Source organism: Hyalella azteca, unplaced genomic scaffold (assembly GCF_000764305.2).
Source record: "Hyalella azteca isolate HAZT.00-mixed unplaced genomic scaffold, Hazt_2.0.2 contig6663, whole genome shotgun sequence".
In the NCBI taxonomy this organism is placed as follows: domain Eukaryota; kingdom Metazoa; phylum Arthropoda; class Malacostraca; order Amphipoda; family Hyalellidae; genus Hyalella; species Hyalella azteca.
This window is the reverse complement of record NW_025936817.1, coordinates 25946-43978: the sequence shown is the minus strand read 5'-3', so window position 1 is coordinate 43978 and position 18033 is coordinate 25946. Positions and strand designations below refer to the sequence as shown.

The window sequence follows — 18033 nt, the reverse complement described above, 5'->3', positions numbered from 1 at the left end:
GGTTAAAGTTCAGAGCACCACCAGGATTAGAGCAGAGAGGCGCAGGTTCGATCCCAGCTATGTGCGCCAGTTTCTGGCAGAATCGGCAAGGAGGCCGGGCGGTTAAGCACAGCAGAATATGAGCAGTGAGTTAATAGTTTGAGACCGCAACAAGCTGTGAATGTTCTGCATGTGAGGTTTAGAGTCGGCGACAGGCCAACGACCTAATATATGCTGAAACCGCTATATATTAGAATTTAGATGGATAATTTTTATAGCCATATTATTATTTTTCGAGCAATTTTATGAACAGATGTGTGCTTAAATTTATCCTCGGATTAATTCACAAGATGATGTTCCGCATGTCGTTGTATTTTTTAGGACCACTTGCGTCATTTATTTATATTTTCATTTATTCTATACGGGATTGCCTGCTAATTTTCTCTGGAATATATGCACTTTAAACGCTGCTTATAATACAACTCTGACAATTGTGATAAAATGTGTTGCGAACGGATATTGATTTTTTCGTATTCAGGTATATATTTATGTTTTCTGTATTATCTTACAATTGTTTTTCTTTTATCCTCACTCTCAGCTTAAGCTCTCTCTTTATGAGTTAGACTCGTCGTATTTTTTTCATTTTTTAATATGTATATACATTAAATTTAGCCGTCGTTACAATAATGAATCATGATCATCAATAGACAGTACAGAGCACCCAGTGTTTTTTTCTAATTTGATGTTTTATTTGTACACGTAAGAACATCCAACTCCCTATGAAGTAAATATAATTCTACAGCGGGATCTCTTATATACTGAATACTTATATATTCAGCGAACTAGATTCGTTCCTATTGGCTGTTGATTAGAAGAGCCATAATGAGGGCGAAATTCACGTAAAAATCGAACACATCTTCTAATAAAGAGACGTTTTATGCCGTGGAAAAGTGATACATGAAAATTATATGGAATAACAAAATTTGTTTACTTTTTAGCGCATTTTCTCATTTATGGAAAAAATGCACTACTGTGCTCGTCATGCCTGTCCGTCTGTCTGTCCGTCTGTCTGTCCGTTAGTGACTTCAAGTTTTCGTCGACGAGAAAATGCGCTCTCTGTCACTCACTGCAGGAGTACTGAGTTATATTTTTAAAGTCAATAGGTAACTTTTTTAAAAATATGCATGTTGGTTATTTTGAAACGACATAACTTAAAAAAAAATATTTTATTGGTCAAATTCTAATTTAGTAAATGTATATAAAGTTACTGGACGTTTATGGATGGTTGCTTCCAGTGTCGGAAACATTCGGGGCATTCCAGTGTCGGAAACATTCCTCTGTAAAAGCTTCGACGTCTTAATAAAAGGAATTTTTAGTAAGCAAATTTTCGTCGTATATTAACATTGATTGACTTGTATTTTGGTGCATCATTGCTCCAACTACCATTAATACAAATTTCCACGTAATGGACAAGGATTTAATTCAAGTGAATCGCTTGAGATTAGGCATGCAAACGAGCCATTAACTTGTTTGAATGGATGCGAAAACTTGAATTGTATACATCGAAAATAAATATAGGTAAATAGAAGCATATGTAACGGGAGGTGTTCCAAACCTTTAAAACAAGAAACATATTTACCCATGATAACACGCATATATTTTGAAATTATGATTATTGAGTACATTTTTGATTTTCACTTGGCACTTATGACAATTCTATACTAAATTTTTAAGATAACAATTACAAGAAATTTAGTTGGACAAGACGTTATAATTATCGGAATTCAATACAACATCGAGTTCCTTTAATGTCTCACCGAAGACGATTTAAAACCGTTCCCTCGTATTTAAACTCATCAGTTATCTCGATATATAAAATCCACGAAGAGTTGCCATTCATCAATAATAAATAATGTTACGGACGAGTATTATTGCATGTATCTGTCTAATGATGAATTTTTTGTGGTATCCTGTCAATTCAGCGAAGCAGATGTACGACAGCGGGCGCGCCACTATGTCAGTCCGTCACCTGGTACGGTATTGCGCTAGAATGTTTCCACAACAAGAAGCCGATGAAGATACCGACGCAGGTGCCTAGTATGGCCATGGAGAAGCCGAGCCCCGCCATGCTGCCAGCCGTGTAGCCCGCTTGTACGAACCTCAGTGACTTGTGGCGCTTCGAGGGGTGAAGTACACCAGACGTGGTCTCCAGCGATCCGCACTTGATCGTTACGATCTGAACAATGAGGAAGGTTCATTGATCGTGAGAAGTAGCTTACACGCCTATCTATAATGGTTGCCCTTGAGCATGCAAATCAAATAGGCAAATTTGATTCGTTCGATATGCCCATAAGGTATAAATCCTTCATAATCGATCATTCATGTATACATTTGCTAATGTAATGATATATAAAGAACGTAATATTATTCGGTGATATACAGTTATAATATTTAATTATATTTAATTCGAAATAATGTTATAATAATTTTGTAATCATACTAATTAATTTGTTCAATAATGGTACCCTTGAATATATTATGTTCACTTATGCAGTGAGATTTCAAGTTGTACGATTCAAACAGATTCTCGCCCGCCAAAAAAATGGGGATATGAAAAACTCCACCATCGTCACAGCACGACTTGGAAGGAAAGAAAATTTGCAGAGATCCACATTAGCGGAAAATATTCATAGACTTCTAAACTTACAAGCTTCTTGTGAGGCGACAAATCGAGCTTAATGGAGACGTTGTGCTTCAGGTTGACGTCGTGCAGGAGCTTGTAAGCGTCCGCCATGAGGAGCTGTGGCCGCAGCTTGAGCACTCGCGCGCGGCGAGCTTCGTCCACCACGTTGGGCTTCTCCAGCAGCACGAAGACTACGTCAAGCTCCGCGGCGCCGGGACGACTACTCAACTGCATTTATATAACACAGAGTGAGTGCTGGAGTATTATTTCATTTGTGTCACTGAATAAATTTAGGTGACTAACTTCGTTGCATATTATTCTTTTTTTTGAACACATGTACTATGCAGTGCAGCGGGTGTTGCCTATACTTCACGCACCCATTGCGACCACCATATTGAGATTACCGTTAGTTATATTGCGGATTTTTAAATTTAGCTACTCATTATGAATTTGAATATTTTTTGTTCATCATCGGATATTCGGCTATGTTGAAATGTAATCCACTTTATAAAAGTCATTTCCCCATCATTTCCTTTTCAAGCATAGGTTGAGCTTTTCAATATTGTTCATAATATTTAACTTCTCTCATGCGACCAGATAATTTACTCACAAATAAATCGGTGATTCTAAGTGGCGAGACGCCGGCGATGCTTGCTATGGCGTTCCTGATGGAGTTCTTAACAATTTCGAGGTTGTAGTAAGCTAGTTCACTGTAGGGAACGTTCAGGGTGAGAAGCAGGAAGAGGCTGTTGATTCGCTTCAGGCATGGCGAGACGTCGAACTCGTCCCACGACGGGTGATTGTCGCTGTACTCGTAGAAGAATGTGTGCACCACTGAGCTCCATTCCTTCATATTGCGCTGCAAACAAATCAAATGTGTTAACCAAATATCTGTTTTAAGGTTGGACCACAATGGGGTGTTATTTTCGTGTGAAGATGTCAACTTAGCTCTATGTTTATTCCTAAGCCTATCTCTACTTAAAATCCACATCACACTCACGTGAAGGTAATAAGCAATTTAATAACAACGGTATTTCAAAATGCATATTAATTGAACACGAAGGCTTGCAAAATTAGAACAGATCCTTGGTTCGCGTATGATGTGCTGGCAGTGACGTCATCACAAGCCCTGTCTTGACAACAGTGGAGTAAGGTGACCGTAATGAATAATTGAAGCATAATGAATTCATGTAAAGAAAAAAGTATAAAAATAAATAACCTAAAGTAACCAAAAAATCGCAAAAAAATGCGGTGAGGGTGAGTGTTTTACGTATGATTGAAGTTAACATTTATGAGTGGAGATGTGGTGATGAGTATAGAAGAACCGTTCCGCAACAGGTTTAAGCAGCAAGAAAGTGGGCAGAATGAATGCTTGAAGAGACTTTAAAATTTTACTCGCCTCAAGAAATAGCATAATGACCTCCAAGTAATAAACATAATTTTCTCGGACTAGAGGCCCCAATATTTAAGCTTCTCTTTAGCGCATTTTTCTCATTTATGAAAAAACGCCCTTTATGTCCGTCCGTCCGTTCGTCCGTCTATCCACGACTTCACGTTTTCGTCGACTTTGAGAAAATGCGCTCTCTGTCACTCACTCCAGTGAGTACTGAGTTATATTTTTCATTCAATTATCGCGTTCCGTTATTCTAAAACATTTCATACAATAATACAATAAAAAGTAATACGAGACTCACAACGTCTGCGACGTACGAAGACAGGCCAACAGGCACTCGCTGGCGGCTGTTGAGCACTTCAAACTCGACCGACCAGCTGTCGTGCGTGAAGTAAATCTCCACTGTCGAGTACTGACCCTTGCGAGTGCCGCGGTCTGCGATCCACACATCACAGAGGATGCCTCGAATCTTTCTCTGTTTCAAAAATGGTAGAAAATACATAATCACTGATATGTTTGTGAATCTTATTTTTTTACCTGAAATATATAAGAGATATTCGAGCGTGTTTTCACTTTTTTCGTATCATACATAACCTGGATATGAAATTTTGTTTTTGACGGGAGAACCGTGAGGTATTGAAAACGGAGATAGGTCCAGGGTTGGGTTTGAGAGGGTTTAAACTTGACGATTGAATTTGTCCTTACAATTTTTATATATGAATTAAATTCGAAAGGCATAATTTATTTTTTCTAATGCACTATCACACTGGGAGTCGAATGGTTCGCCAAGTCGTTCAACTAACTCACCGTTCCTTTGTAAATAAAAGAGTTGGGGTCGAGGGAGATGAGCTCGGATGCGTGGCGCAGGCGGATGGTTTGGTTGTCGACGAGGGTGGCGTCTAGGGCCGTCAGAGGGATGTACTCGATGCTGCAGTTGCTGCTCGTCTCGTCGATAATGTACTGCACACCTGGCGCGAGGATGCAATAACGGAATTGCTGAGTAATCAATATTTGTATGATATCATTGCAATTTTCGAAAAAATTCTAGGATTCAATAAAAATAATGAAATTGCAGAGTAAAGAAAAATTTAAAATGCAAGTACTCGGTAATAAATTACTCAGTTGCGCATACTTTAATAACATATGAGAGAAGCGCACACCGCTTTAAGCGTTTGATTCAGCAAGATTACAGATTTCCTTGCCAAAGGTATTAAATTTCTGCCGTGATTGCTGAAGCTGGTTCAAATACAAATTGAAATATTGACTGAAAATGTAAATATTTATTGCCTATATGACGGCCTAAAATTAAGCGTTGATTGTCTATGCTGCGCAAAATCTATCGTCTTATTAAGTGAACATTACTATTATTCAAGTCGATCCACGGTGAAGCCCTGTCATCGCAAAAAAAATTAATAAATTTCATAGTGTTACTAAAAACAAACTGCATGATAATTGATGAATGAATGCTGTTCTAGTGATCGATCCAATTACTCATGCTCCCAGTTTATCATCGGGAGCTCACATCTCACCGGTCCTGAAGTCGTGCACGACTCTGTAGGTGCGGTCAGCGGTGAAGTTCTCCCGTCGGGGCACATTGTGGACAAACATCATATCTTGTGCGTGGAGGTGAGGTCGGTACGTGTACGACACAAACTTCTCTTCTGAGTCGTAGCTCTGATGCTCGTACGCAATTGTTCCCAAATTCTGTTATTAATGAGATGTTGAAACCAATTTTCAATAGCTTGAGTGAACTATTCAACAAAATCTTATCACTACTCATTTAACAAAAATTGTATTTTAATTCACACATTCAGTTAAAGTTATGGATTGCGAAATCATAAAATTTTTATTTGATTTTTCGCTTCGCAATCAAACCTTTTGGTTCCTGTTACGTTTACACGCTCGGAAAATGTGTGGTTCATATCGTGCAGATAGTGAAACATTTGCTGCGGGTAGAACTGATACGTCTATTTTTCGGGCCAAATTATGTTGAGATGACCCACATAAGGGCAGACAAACATTATTTGGACAAGGTTCCATTAATTTCTGAGTGCAAGTTCATGTTTTCATTACGCACTCTCTTAATTAATCTTAGGCGTTAATCGAAATGCACGTGCGGCACCGGTTCTTTCCAAGACGCAGGGATTACGCGGGTTTCACCTCCTGCAGTGTGACTACTGCTTCGAGACTTCTGCCTCGCCACTACTGTCTCGCGATTGCTGCCTGGCGACTACTGCTTCGCAATTGATGTCTCACGACTGGTTACTGCCTGGCGACTACTGCCTCACAAATACTTTATGCATGCAGCCTCGCGACTACTGGAGTTGATGGCGAGCAGGAGATGGTTGTTGGGGAGCTAGGATAGGATTTAAAGCATACAAAGGCAGAATTGCTGTCATCCGTGAGGCGAACTTCATGAAAAACTTGGAGCCGAAACGTGTTTAGCACCACGCTTCTGCGCTCCCAGCAAAGATTTTTTACCTCATGAAGAGAGAAGAAATGGTCGGATAGAACGGAGTGCGGGATTATCTGACGAACGGCCTATGATATCTGATTATTGACCTAAAACTGACAGCATCTGCTTTACACTCTCAATCTATGGAATAATTATGAATCGACAATTTAAATAAACAATCCACTTCATGCATTGCGAAGGGATTTCAGAAGAGGTTTATAGTGATGAACATAAAATTTGCTCTGATACAATTTCTGACAGCATATAACACTTTAGGTCCTTACCTCAATGACGGTCTCCATGGTAAGAGTGAATTGGTTTGCCAACTTAGGTAGATATTTTCTCTCATCAATAGGGCAGAGAACTCCAGGTGGTGTAATTGTGAGGTCGGCGACAGAGTCTTGCAGAGGCAGAGCGGCCAGCACGCGGTACTGCAGCTCGATGTTGCCCGCCTCGGCGAGGAACACGGAACCTGGACAGCACTACAGGTATTACTTCGAAATGTTGTAGTGTTAAGTGCACTGATTAATATACCTAAGTATTTTACATATATAGTATGTCTGGTCTAAATCGAAGAGAATTTGAACAGGATGGAGGTTATGTTGAACGGAATGTTTTTCTAGGTCAAACGGAGGAGTGTTTGGTTCGTGTGAATATCAATGATGCTCTGCATTACACCAGTGACGTACACGCAGTTGTAGAAAAGTCAGAGTTTACTTTCGCCTCTTAATCTGCTGTTGCATTTGCTAAAACCAATAATAATTACTTATGCTCGTGCAAATACTAATGTGTGTAACTGCGTATTGCTGCTGAAGTCGATGCACATTTAGATTTTCCTATAACGATGAATATATTTTCTATTATTATCCTCGTCTATTCTACATTCTAAAATCTTGAAGTACATATCGATAAAACAACTACGTTATGACACGGCGACACAGCTTTATGACTCGTCCAACCGCATTCTACTTTAACTAATATGTGTTCAAATTGACTTAGATGCGTCATGAAAGTCTACGTTCGCGAAATAATGCTAATACGTCAGCTTCAGTTAATTAAGAAAATAAAATCCAATTCGCTCAAGAAGTATTACAAACAAATAAAATTGCAGATTACGGGAACATTCAGGTCCATTCCTATCAATTTCTATAGAAATTTTTTGTTCCAGCTCCTGCAACTATTTATTTCAAACTTACCGTCGCCGGCGAGAGAGAAGTAGAGAGGCGTGAGCCAAGACTCGGCGCCAGGAGCGTCATCAGGGAGGCTGATGTTGGAGAAGGCCGCCTCGACGCTCATGTTGGCGTGAGCGGCGCTCCAAACGCTTACCTCAACCGCACCCAAGCTTTCCTGGAATCCATTAAGAGACTTCTTTACAGTGAACCAAAATCTTAGATCGGAGTATTCGAGGCTAGGCAGAGAAATACGTGCCCAGTTCCTAAATGAGTTTCTATCTGCTCGCAAGAAATCTTTGAAAGGAACTCAATGCTGCATCAAGAAACATGCGGCTTTCACAAGGTCATTTCTTTTCACTCGCTTTTAATTGGACTCTATTAGACCACAAGATGTCTAGTGCGTGGTGCTACACAAGTTTCGGCTCCATCGACAGCAGAGTAATTTATGGCGTCAGTGTCTCAAAATTTCATCACACCATCGTAATAATAGGAGCTATCAGTAATAGGAATTTACGCTGCCAAAAAATTTCCAGTATTGGACGCCAAGTTCACTGAGTATGCATTTATACTCCAGTTTAGGCCAATCAAAACATTTTCAACAAAAAACACACTTAATCTAAGCCTTTTATTTTGATGGTCTCTCTACGAAACTAACAAGCATATAAGAGTGCTATTTTAAGGTCGTTGCATGCCATGAAAAATTACTGTAGCAACCTGGAAAATATCCTTTCCAAGGTTAATAATAGGACAGTGTTACAGTATTTGCATACATTAAAGACGATAATGAAAAACTAAATGTCTTGACTGTTGGTCCTAAGCCTCGGTAGTCGACTTGTTAATTTTGTATTGGTGCCGAAAAAGCTTTATTGAATGAGGTTTTGCGCGCAATAATGAAGGCATTTATGTTGTATAAATAATCAAGTGCGAGTGTTAAGGGTGTTGAAATTAAGCATAAAAAATTTACTCAATCATTAATTGTTACTTTAGTTGACGGGAGATACCTGATGAACCGAAGCGTTGTGGCGGCTCAGGAAGCTCATGAGCGCCGCGACCGAAACGTACGGGCGCCGCTTGTGGTCAGAGGAGAAGCAGCGCTGCGGCAGGTCCTTCTGACGCCCGCACTTCATACCTGCAGCAATAACACATGAGAGTAATGTCAATATTATGTAATATTATTATGTAATATTTTCAGCAATACCAGTCGTACGACAGTACCATAAGCCTATCATGTGTAATGTACGTCAGCCATTCCAATTGTAGGGCGATGCCATGAGCCAATGATGTATAATATATCAATATCAACGGCACTAGTAAGTCGGACCCATTCGAGTCTTCACAACGTATAATTACAAAAAATACATGTATATACATAAAAATAACCCCAAATTAACCGTCGCTTCATGAATTTCAATAAACAGAGCACATGCCAATTCTGCCAGAGCACATGCCGAAAGTATAAAATGTAAAATTTCTTTTTAATGCGTCCTATAGTATATCAAAATTTATCAAGTCAACGATCGAAGTAGAAGCAACAATTGTATCTTCCGTGTACAAATTGCACATGTCATCTGCAGTTTTTACATATTTCATTAATAATTGGAGGCTTCAAATGACAATAAAATATTAGACGCTGGAATAGTCGCAATCAAACATACTCCCGTCCTCACAGAACGAGAAGTAAACAAACACACATCAAACATCGTTGAGTGCCCTTTGCTTATTTACGCGTTCAAGAACAGACTAGATAAAGCTATGGAAAAATATATGTTCAGATAAAGCTATGGAAAAATATATGTTCAGATTTGAAATGCCTAGCTCCTTATCGAACCCGGTGGAAGTCTAGTAGCTACTTCAAACTATCGCCAGTCATGAAAAGACCCGGTCAAATGACACGATTTTAGATCTTCTGTGAACAAGGCACGAAAAGGAAAGGAATCGGCGACAGGCCACATCAGGCCTACACTTCAGCGCCGAGTTCACTATGTTATGTTATACAAGGAGGCGAGGAACAAGATTTAGATGTTTTTTAGAGATAAAGGAAAAAGCCTGATTACTTATTTGTGAACGAATACCTGACCAAAGCTTGAGCTGCTCTTCTTTACAAGCTAAGAACGCTGAAGGAATGTAATGAGTCTAACGTGAAGTTATATGCATGGCATGGTCAGGTTTGTGCTGACTAAGCATAGTGACAAGGCTCATTCATCAATTGTGAGTCTGACCTGGTTAATTAAATTCGAGGTGCCCTTGGTGATTTCAAGCGTCTATATAATGCCCTGTCTATTATGCTAATCTTTCTGTTTTCACTATGTCTGAATTAATCTATCAGCTAGAGTATCTCTGAAAGATGATCTGGTCTCGGATATTACCAAAATTTGCTGTAAACTGTGCGACGGTGATACTTTTTCAGACTGAATGAGTAAAATTGTTCGAAAATCGAAGTCCGCTTCATTTGTGTGAATTAATATTAGAAGTACGAGAAAAACTTTGACACACTTATGGTATTCTTAACGCTTGAGATTTTAAATTTCAATAATTTTAGTAACGGAAACGTGGCTTTGCTCAAACTCAGATCAATTGTTCAATATTTGTGGTTTTTACAAGTTTACCATTTACCGCAATCTCCATGGGGGTGGTATAACTGCCTATGTCGATAACAAATTCAGTGCTAGGTTAGTTGAAACACTCGCCTACTTAAAAACTGAATATGAATTGCTGAACACACGAGTATGTGTTTGTTTGCCTGCGTTTGACCTCTCAATTATTCATGTCTATCGGCCTCCTTCTAATGGCGTTCAAAGTATCAATGAGCTTTTCCAATCGAGGTTATATAAAAAATTAGGAGATCTAATGAAGCAATTTTTTGTGGCGATTACAATATTAATCTGTACAATCCTCTTAATCTGCGTAGAACCAACAATTTAATTCGTGACATTCTTTGTAGCAATTTGTATCCAATCATAACTAAACCAGTCAGAATCTCCTCTGAAAATTCTATTGCGCTTTATTCACGGCTTGATCATATTTGATGTAATTTTTATGGAACAAACCTATGGATTTCTATGGATCAAACCTATGGACTTCTATGGATCAAACCTATGGACTTCTATGGATCAAACCTATGTATTTCTATGGATCAAACCTATGGACTTCTATGGATCAAACCTACGTACTTCTATGGAACAAATTTATGGACTTCTATGGCTCAAACCTATGGACTTCTATGGATCAAACCTACGTACTTCAATGGATCAAACCTATTTATTTCTATGGATCAAACCTATGGACTTCTATGGATCAAACCTATGTACTTCTATGGCTCAAACCTATAGACTTCTGTGGATCAAACCTACGTACTTCTATGGATCAAACCTATGGACTTCTATGGATCAAACCTACGTACTTCAATGGATCAAACCTATGTATTTCTATGGATCAAACCTATGTAATTTCACGCTCTCACCATCGAGTGTGAAGCCCTCGTTGGTGAAGGTATCAAAGATACACGCGAGGCTGGCGGTCTCGCTGTGGAGGCTGTGATGCGCCTGTCCGTCGCGCTCTCGCTCCCTCACGTCGTAGGTCTCCTTGTCGAACACGCTGTGCACCGACACCCGTAGCTCGTAGCTCTGCGATCAACGTAATGACGACTTTAATAAGAAATATATATTGATATGACTTTTCTCTCCTGGTTAATGGTGAAGAATATTGTTTATGGGTTGATTTTATTAGTTCAATGTTGGACACCTGGTGGATCTATTCATGTTGCAAAATTATTTGAATGTGATTGAGAACGAATTGTTGATCATTTGAATCGTTTGCGAAATTTCTCAGAAATACGTATCTAGATAGGACAATTAGCTAGAAAAGGCGTGATTACGAAAACTAACTTTACCATAATTCCATAATAAACTCACAACTAAAATGCCATTTTTCTATTCAAAAACGTGAAAAATTTGGTTGGGGCAATGGAGTTGTATAACATTAATAATTTTTTTATTATGATAACCGATAAGACTATAAACAAATGTGTTATTTTCAGTAGAAACTTGATGTTCGACTTCAGTAATAAAATAAGTTACGTCAGAAATTATATCTTATATAATTATGGAAAAATGAACTATGAAAGATGAATCAGGCAGTGTGAGTGATCATTCAAAAACAAAGCTATATCCTTCCATTGAACGGAATTATTATTATTATTATTAAAATTATTATTATTATTATTATTCTACGAAGCATTTATCGTGACGTCCGATTCAAACGAACTTTGAGGGCACGTCACTCAATTATATATATATAGCTGGTGATGCTCCAATGAAATGCAATATCCGAATTCACAAATGAAAGTTTTCTTTGGAAATTTTCTGAATATCCAGAATAGCATTTATAAGTACGGCTAGCATGGATGATGAATAAATAACTTGAATGAGTGCATCAGTAAACTTCGAAAATGTGTTAATGAATTAGAAAATAAGTTATCGAGCTCAACGACCTTATAAAGGGGCAATTACCGGTTTCCAAGATACAATCGATAATAATCCATTGATGAATCAATAGTGACAGAGTTCAATAATGATGAATCAGTGGTAACAATCTTCAATGAAACTTGCATTAAAATAATATAATAGCATTATAGTATTCAATACGTTAACAATAACTTGCATTAAAATAATATAACAGCATTATATTATTCCATACCTTAACAATAACTTGCATTAATATAACATAAAAGCCTGTACAATAACCTACCGGGGGAAGTGTTGGTAGGGCAACGCTCGGCATGGCCGGAGCGGGTAAGGCTGCGGTGTTCCTCATAGCGACGCCGGGCATGGCTGAGACTGTCGCGCCTGTTGCGTGCGGGACAAAATGACGTAAAACTTTTTCACTTCATCTGTAGAATTTACATATAAAAAGAGAAGCATGTTGTAGTAAGATTAGATTCAGCTCTCAAAATGGCACGATTATAATTTTTAACACGTGAAAAGGATCAATCGGCATAGCATTTATCATGGTCTGCAGAAATAATATTTACCACACATCTCTCTGTTACTATATACTGAGCTCTGCGTACATTTTATTAAAATATGATTACTATGAAGATTATCTTTTCACTGGGCACGATGACCTAAATCTACTACCTGTTTTACCATTTTTTAGGCTAAAATCATGCTAATCTACTAATCTACAGCCGAACTTTTTTATGGTCAAAATTTCACCAAACTATAGTAAAATGAAAAATCTCCATCATTGTCCAGATTATCTCGTAATTATCGTTTCCTGTTGCGAAATTGTTATAAAATTGAAATGAGAAAAAACCATAGTTTGATTTGTGTTACAAGCTACTTAGTTCGTGATCCATTTTGGTGGGCTCATAAAGAGCATACATGGCAGGGCTGCCAAGATCGGCTGAACCACTCGAACTGTGTTCAGTTTATAACTATCACATTTATTCACGCGCCAAAATCGCGATGGATAAGAATAAAATATAACTCAGTACTCACTGCAGTGAGTGACAGGGAGCGCATTTTCTCGTCGACGAAAACGTGAAGCCACGGACGGACGGACAGACAGACAGACAGATGGACGAACGGACGGACGGACATGGCGAGCACAATATTGCATTTTTTCATAAATGAATAAATGCGCTAAAAATTGATCAATATTAGGACATTTCAGAATATGTGCTTGCAATGTTTTTCCGATATCCTGCATAATAAAAATCTTATAAAAAATGAGTGACGGTTTGATAAGCAACAAAACGCGGTGGAGAAAAGAACTAATTGATAAAACGATGGACTCAACTGCGATGCATTAATTTATTCGAAATTAGTACTCTTTAAAAACTGACAGTAGCATGAACAATGTAAGCATTTCTCAATGAAGCGCTGTCTCTGCATGTTTATTATTCAGGGTCAAGATTGATTACATTAACATATGCATATAAATGATTGGGACAATATGAGCAAATAAAATTTAATAAAACCTCATTTAACGGGAATATCAAGGGAACAAAACGTACTGGATGTTGTAGAGCTAAATACGAGAATGAAATATATCTCTACAAACTATAATGTGAGTTAAATGTCAAATGTCTGAAATGATCAAGTTCGTAGAATATGAATAGTTTCGAACTAAATGATAATAATAATGTTTTTCAAACGTCATTCAAAAATTTACCAAGGAAAATAGTCCTGAATTTCACTAAATAGAAAACCTGCAAAGCTGGTAATTATTAAAAAACTATTATACTGAACGATATAATGTGATGCAAGTTGAACTGCAAAAAATTGGTAATGGTAGACATAGTCCTTCTAAGAATAGCAAGAGGTTAAATATCAAGGTAGTAGAACAATAGAATATGTAGAATAAATCACAAAGAAAAATATATTTGGCAACACTAAAAACTTAATGCACTTTGGCAACTTAAAAACATAAAGAAAAATATATTTGGCAACACGCTCAAAAGAAAGCGATGTTAGATATAGCTAAGTTATTTATAACAGAATTTGTCTGAATCAATAAATAACTGTTATTACTCGAAACAAAATATAAAATACTTTTGGGAAATCTTCTAACGTCAAATATAAAAAAAATGAAAGACAAAAATTTTAAAGAATCACAGTCAACGTAAAAACCGTAAACAATATACACAACCGAAAATACCATTTTCCTACTATGAAACGACTTCCCTGCTCAGGAATAAATTTTGGCTTATTTAAATAAATGAAATTAGCCCGTCACTTACATGTCTATGTGGAATGTGAGTCGATAAACCACAGAGGACGATTGTAGTTTGAAATACAGGACAATATACAGCACATTCTTGGATATCTTATATTGGATAAAATGTGTAGATCATATTTTTCCATAAATTAGTGTCTAATCATTAAAAAAATATTGCGAAACTAATCCGTAAAGCATGTTGACTTTCCCATGTGAATATATGGTACAATTTAATTAGTTTCGGTCATGTGCAATGTGCCGCCAACTAAGACTAGTAGAGATAAATGTATCGTTATGAGGTTCCTGATTTCGAAGCTGTTCGGCTGAGTAAAAAGCAACTTTATCTCACATGCACACCTTTGAACGGCAATCTAAGTGCAGATTTAGGGCTGCGGTTGAGGGCTTCATTGATGGCTTGAGAAGCGTACAGACCTGCAGGACGAGTGGTCGGTTGTCTGATGGGGTATGTCCCTGCAGGGTGAGAGGGCGACTCGTGAGCCCTCACCGCCATGCAGCTCTCCAGCAGCAGGCAGCACAGCACCAGCGCCTGTAAGAAGCTCCCACGGCAGGCCATCTCATCCAAACCTGCCAGGAAAACGTAAACTGCGACAATTCGTCTCGCTGAAAACGAATTCGTCTCGCAGACAACGAATTCGTCTCGCTGAAAACGAATTGGTCTCACTGAAAACGAATTGGTCTCACTGAAAACGAATTCGTCTCGCTGAAAACGAATTGGTCTCACTGAAAACGAATTGGTCTCGCTGAAAACGAATTCGTCTCGCTGAAAATGAATTCGTCTCGCTGAAAACGAATTCGTCTCGCTGAAAAGGAATTCTTCTCGCTGAAAACGAACTCGTCTCGCTGAAAACGAATTCGTCTCGCAGACAACGAGCGGTCGGAGCTTCAATGGGATTGCTTAATTTCATTTCATCATTAAAAAATGTCCTGCTAAGCGGTCACACTAACTGTCAATTCACACGAAATGTCCAGGTCGTGTAAACTTTAGTATTGTCTTGGTTGTGAACATTTATGACCCTTTGTGGTCCTCTGAACCCAACTCATATCCTGGCCTCCAGAAGTAGAAGTAGAGTCAACTGAATGAAGTTTACTCTTCACTATTGAGGTTTTCGGGCCAGTAATTAGGCCCTATCCTTATATAGCCTGCAGATTCTATAGGCTTTCTGAATGTACATTGTGCAAGTAAAACCAATCATAACAATGCTAACATAAATAAATATTAAATTGCAGACGCAATTTCTTTAATTAGTACATCAATAATCGCAAGTAATAATAATGATAATAATAATAATACTTATATTAATAATAATAATAATATTAATAATAAATAAAAATAATAATTAGCGCTATAGCGTGTATTTATCATCTTATATTGGCTGGAAAACACCTCCCCTCCCATGACAAAAGGTAATTTTAATTACTGTTTTAGCTATGTTGTTCAACGTCATTTTACTCGCTAATTATCATACTACAAACAAGCAGCAAACTCCAAAACTTTCTCCAAGAAACTACAAACTTCATTCAAAAATTATTGTTAACATTTTTGAAACTTTTAGAATGTAGAATTGTAAAGTAAGAAAGTAAGATCTTAATTTAAAGGAAGATCAAATATCTTATTTAAACAGAACACTGCAGCATAATTACGCTAAAATGCAGTTAAATACATTCTGAACAAAATGCATTATGCTGCAGCTATACCTAATATTGACCAAACGAAAATTTTAAAACCACTCATCAAATGCATGATAGCATGAGACTATCAATTTCATTAGAAGTTACCATGCACGTCAACTAGTGAACAGACACTTTATTTGCACGCAATAATCTAGTGTGGAGTTTTTCGACACAATTATTAGTATTAAGTTTGCGACAAGATTTTCCTCTTAGCCAAAAGAGTGAATACTTCCGTATCATGGTTACGATTTTACACGAAAATCATCACTGAAAATGAAAACTTACAGAATATATGATTTTTCTTTAATTAAAGGTGAGGACATTTGTGTTTGCACAAAATTTAGTCACCATCGTGGATTTCCACGAAATATTATCTTTCTGCACTTAGTTTTAAAATTATAATGAGATCCTCAGACCTATGAACGTATCAGCGTATCCAAACGGACTGAAAAATTACCTACGCGACTTACAATGCAATACGTATAATTCTATGATATTTTCCGAAACAAGCGGTCAAGTTTACGTAAAACTGCGGAAAATGGAGTTAGTAATAAGAAGTCATACCAACCTTCTAATACCTTCGGTGAACGTGTTCGCGAAGTTAAATGTCCGGTTCTTATTACGACCTCGTGGTGGTAGTTAGAGCGAGGCAGGTGGGAAAAGTTATTATGACTTGAATTGCTGGAGGTTCATCCTCCAACTAACTTGGAGAAGAGCAACGCACGATGCAAAATGCGAGAAACCTCTAAGCCAAAGATTCAAAGATTAGATAATTAAATAATAAGTTCAGAAGATGTTAATTAAACACTTAAGTGCCCATGTACGGCATCTCTGATTCTTTTGGTCAACAATAACTCATTAACTGCATATCATTAAGACAATTATTGATATTTTAAACTTAAATTTTAAGCAATTGATTACGCTGCCATCGGTAAATTCCGTCACTTTCAAGGCATTCGATTCTCGGCACTGTAAATATTGCTTCAATCCAATTACACGAATAATTAATATGCTGTTTATTTAGTTGCAATATCTCAAGATAGGTAATTTTTCACATCACGATTTTAAATGGCAAAGTATTTAGTTTCGTCGCCAAATGAAGCAGGAACGCAAGAATTAAAAGCTCGAAGATGAGACGCATTAAAATGTAGGACGATAGAATGAAATGAAGATAGAGCGAAATACGGCCTGTACGTACAATTCTTGCTCGTGTTATACAGACAGAAACAAAAAGGTGAATACGACAATGATCTTGTCATTGTCGCTTTCTCGTAGGAAATTGATGAGCACTTCAAGTTTCCAACATTTGCAGGAAGCAACCGACCACAAAGGATGTATCACGAATACAAATCAATGCGTCACTACGACACTTTGGTGATGAACCTAGCATGAGCGCGAGATGAATCCTGCTAAGGGAATTTGTTGTTCCAGAGTCAAAAATTACTTGCAAATCGTGGTGCGAATGAGCGGAGACTCATTCAGCTCACACGATACAGAATTAGGACAGATTCACACCACATGCAAGAGTCATTGAATGACTACAGACTCATTCAATGTACTCGAGTCATTTAATGAGTGCCGGAATACACAGCTCAAACGACTCATTTCCCATACGCGAGTCAGCTAAACACTGGAGCAGAATGGATGCTCTGGTCAAACGTTCCTGGCTCCCGCCCTCCGGCACCCCAAGCGGTCGATAGGCGACTGCCTCCGCGTCGGCGCTCGCTAGGAAGGGGAGGCAATTTAGACGCTGCCTCTCGCGTCTGGTGCGTCGTCTGCTAGGTTCACAGATTCTCTTGTTACCAATTGTAGTTTATGATTATTTGTAAACCTAATCAATGATATGCCGAACAAAATATTCATTTTTAACACAGTACCTCAATCGATTTTGTGATGGATTTTGTAAGAATCGAAGTGTGGTGTTCCGACTTGGGCAATT

General features: G+C 38.0%; 1 protein-coding gene across 1 annotated transcript; it reads right to left on the bottom strand.

Annotated features, from left to right (window-relative positions):
- Nucleotides 1-1188: 1188 nt before the first annotated feature.
- Nucleotides 1189-16965, bottom strand: LOC108674397. Its single transcript, XM_018162336.2, has 13 exons — nucleotides 16663-16965; nucleotides 14835-14987; nucleotides 12429-12526; nucleotides 11143-11305; nucleotides 8684-8811; nucleotides 7707-7857; nucleotides 6795-6982; nucleotides 5585-5759; nucleotides 4863-5023; nucleotides 4357-4530; nucleotides 3273-3521; nucleotides 2687-2890; nucleotides 1189-2215 (listed from the first exon to the last, which is right to left on the bottom strand). Exons 2-13 carry the CDS (start codon nucleotides 14974-14976, stop codon nucleotides 1997-1999), a joined length of 2052 nt encoding a protein of 683 aa, XP_018017825.1. The 5' UTR covers nucleotides 14977-14987; nucleotides 16663-16965; the 3' UTR covers nucleotides 1189-1996.
- Nucleotides 16966-18033: the final 1068 nt, after the last annotated feature.

What these genes read in the sequence shown, in the direction of transcription:
- LOC108674397 (XM_018162336.2), bottom strand. Translation starts at nt 14,976, where the DNA reads ATGGCCTGCCGTGGGAGCTTCTTACAGGCGCTGGTGCTGTGCTGCCTG. An exon ending in CGAGGGCTTCACACTCGATG is followed by an intron (nt 8,812 to 11,142) that starts GTGAGAGCGTGA and finishes TTATTGCTGCAG; the next exon opens with GTATGAAGTGCGGGCGTCAG. An exon ending in TTAGAATCACCGATTTATTT is followed by an intron (nt 2,891 to 3,272) that starts GTGAGTAAATTA and finishes ATATAAATGCAG; the next exon opens with TTGAGTAGTCGTCCCGGCGC.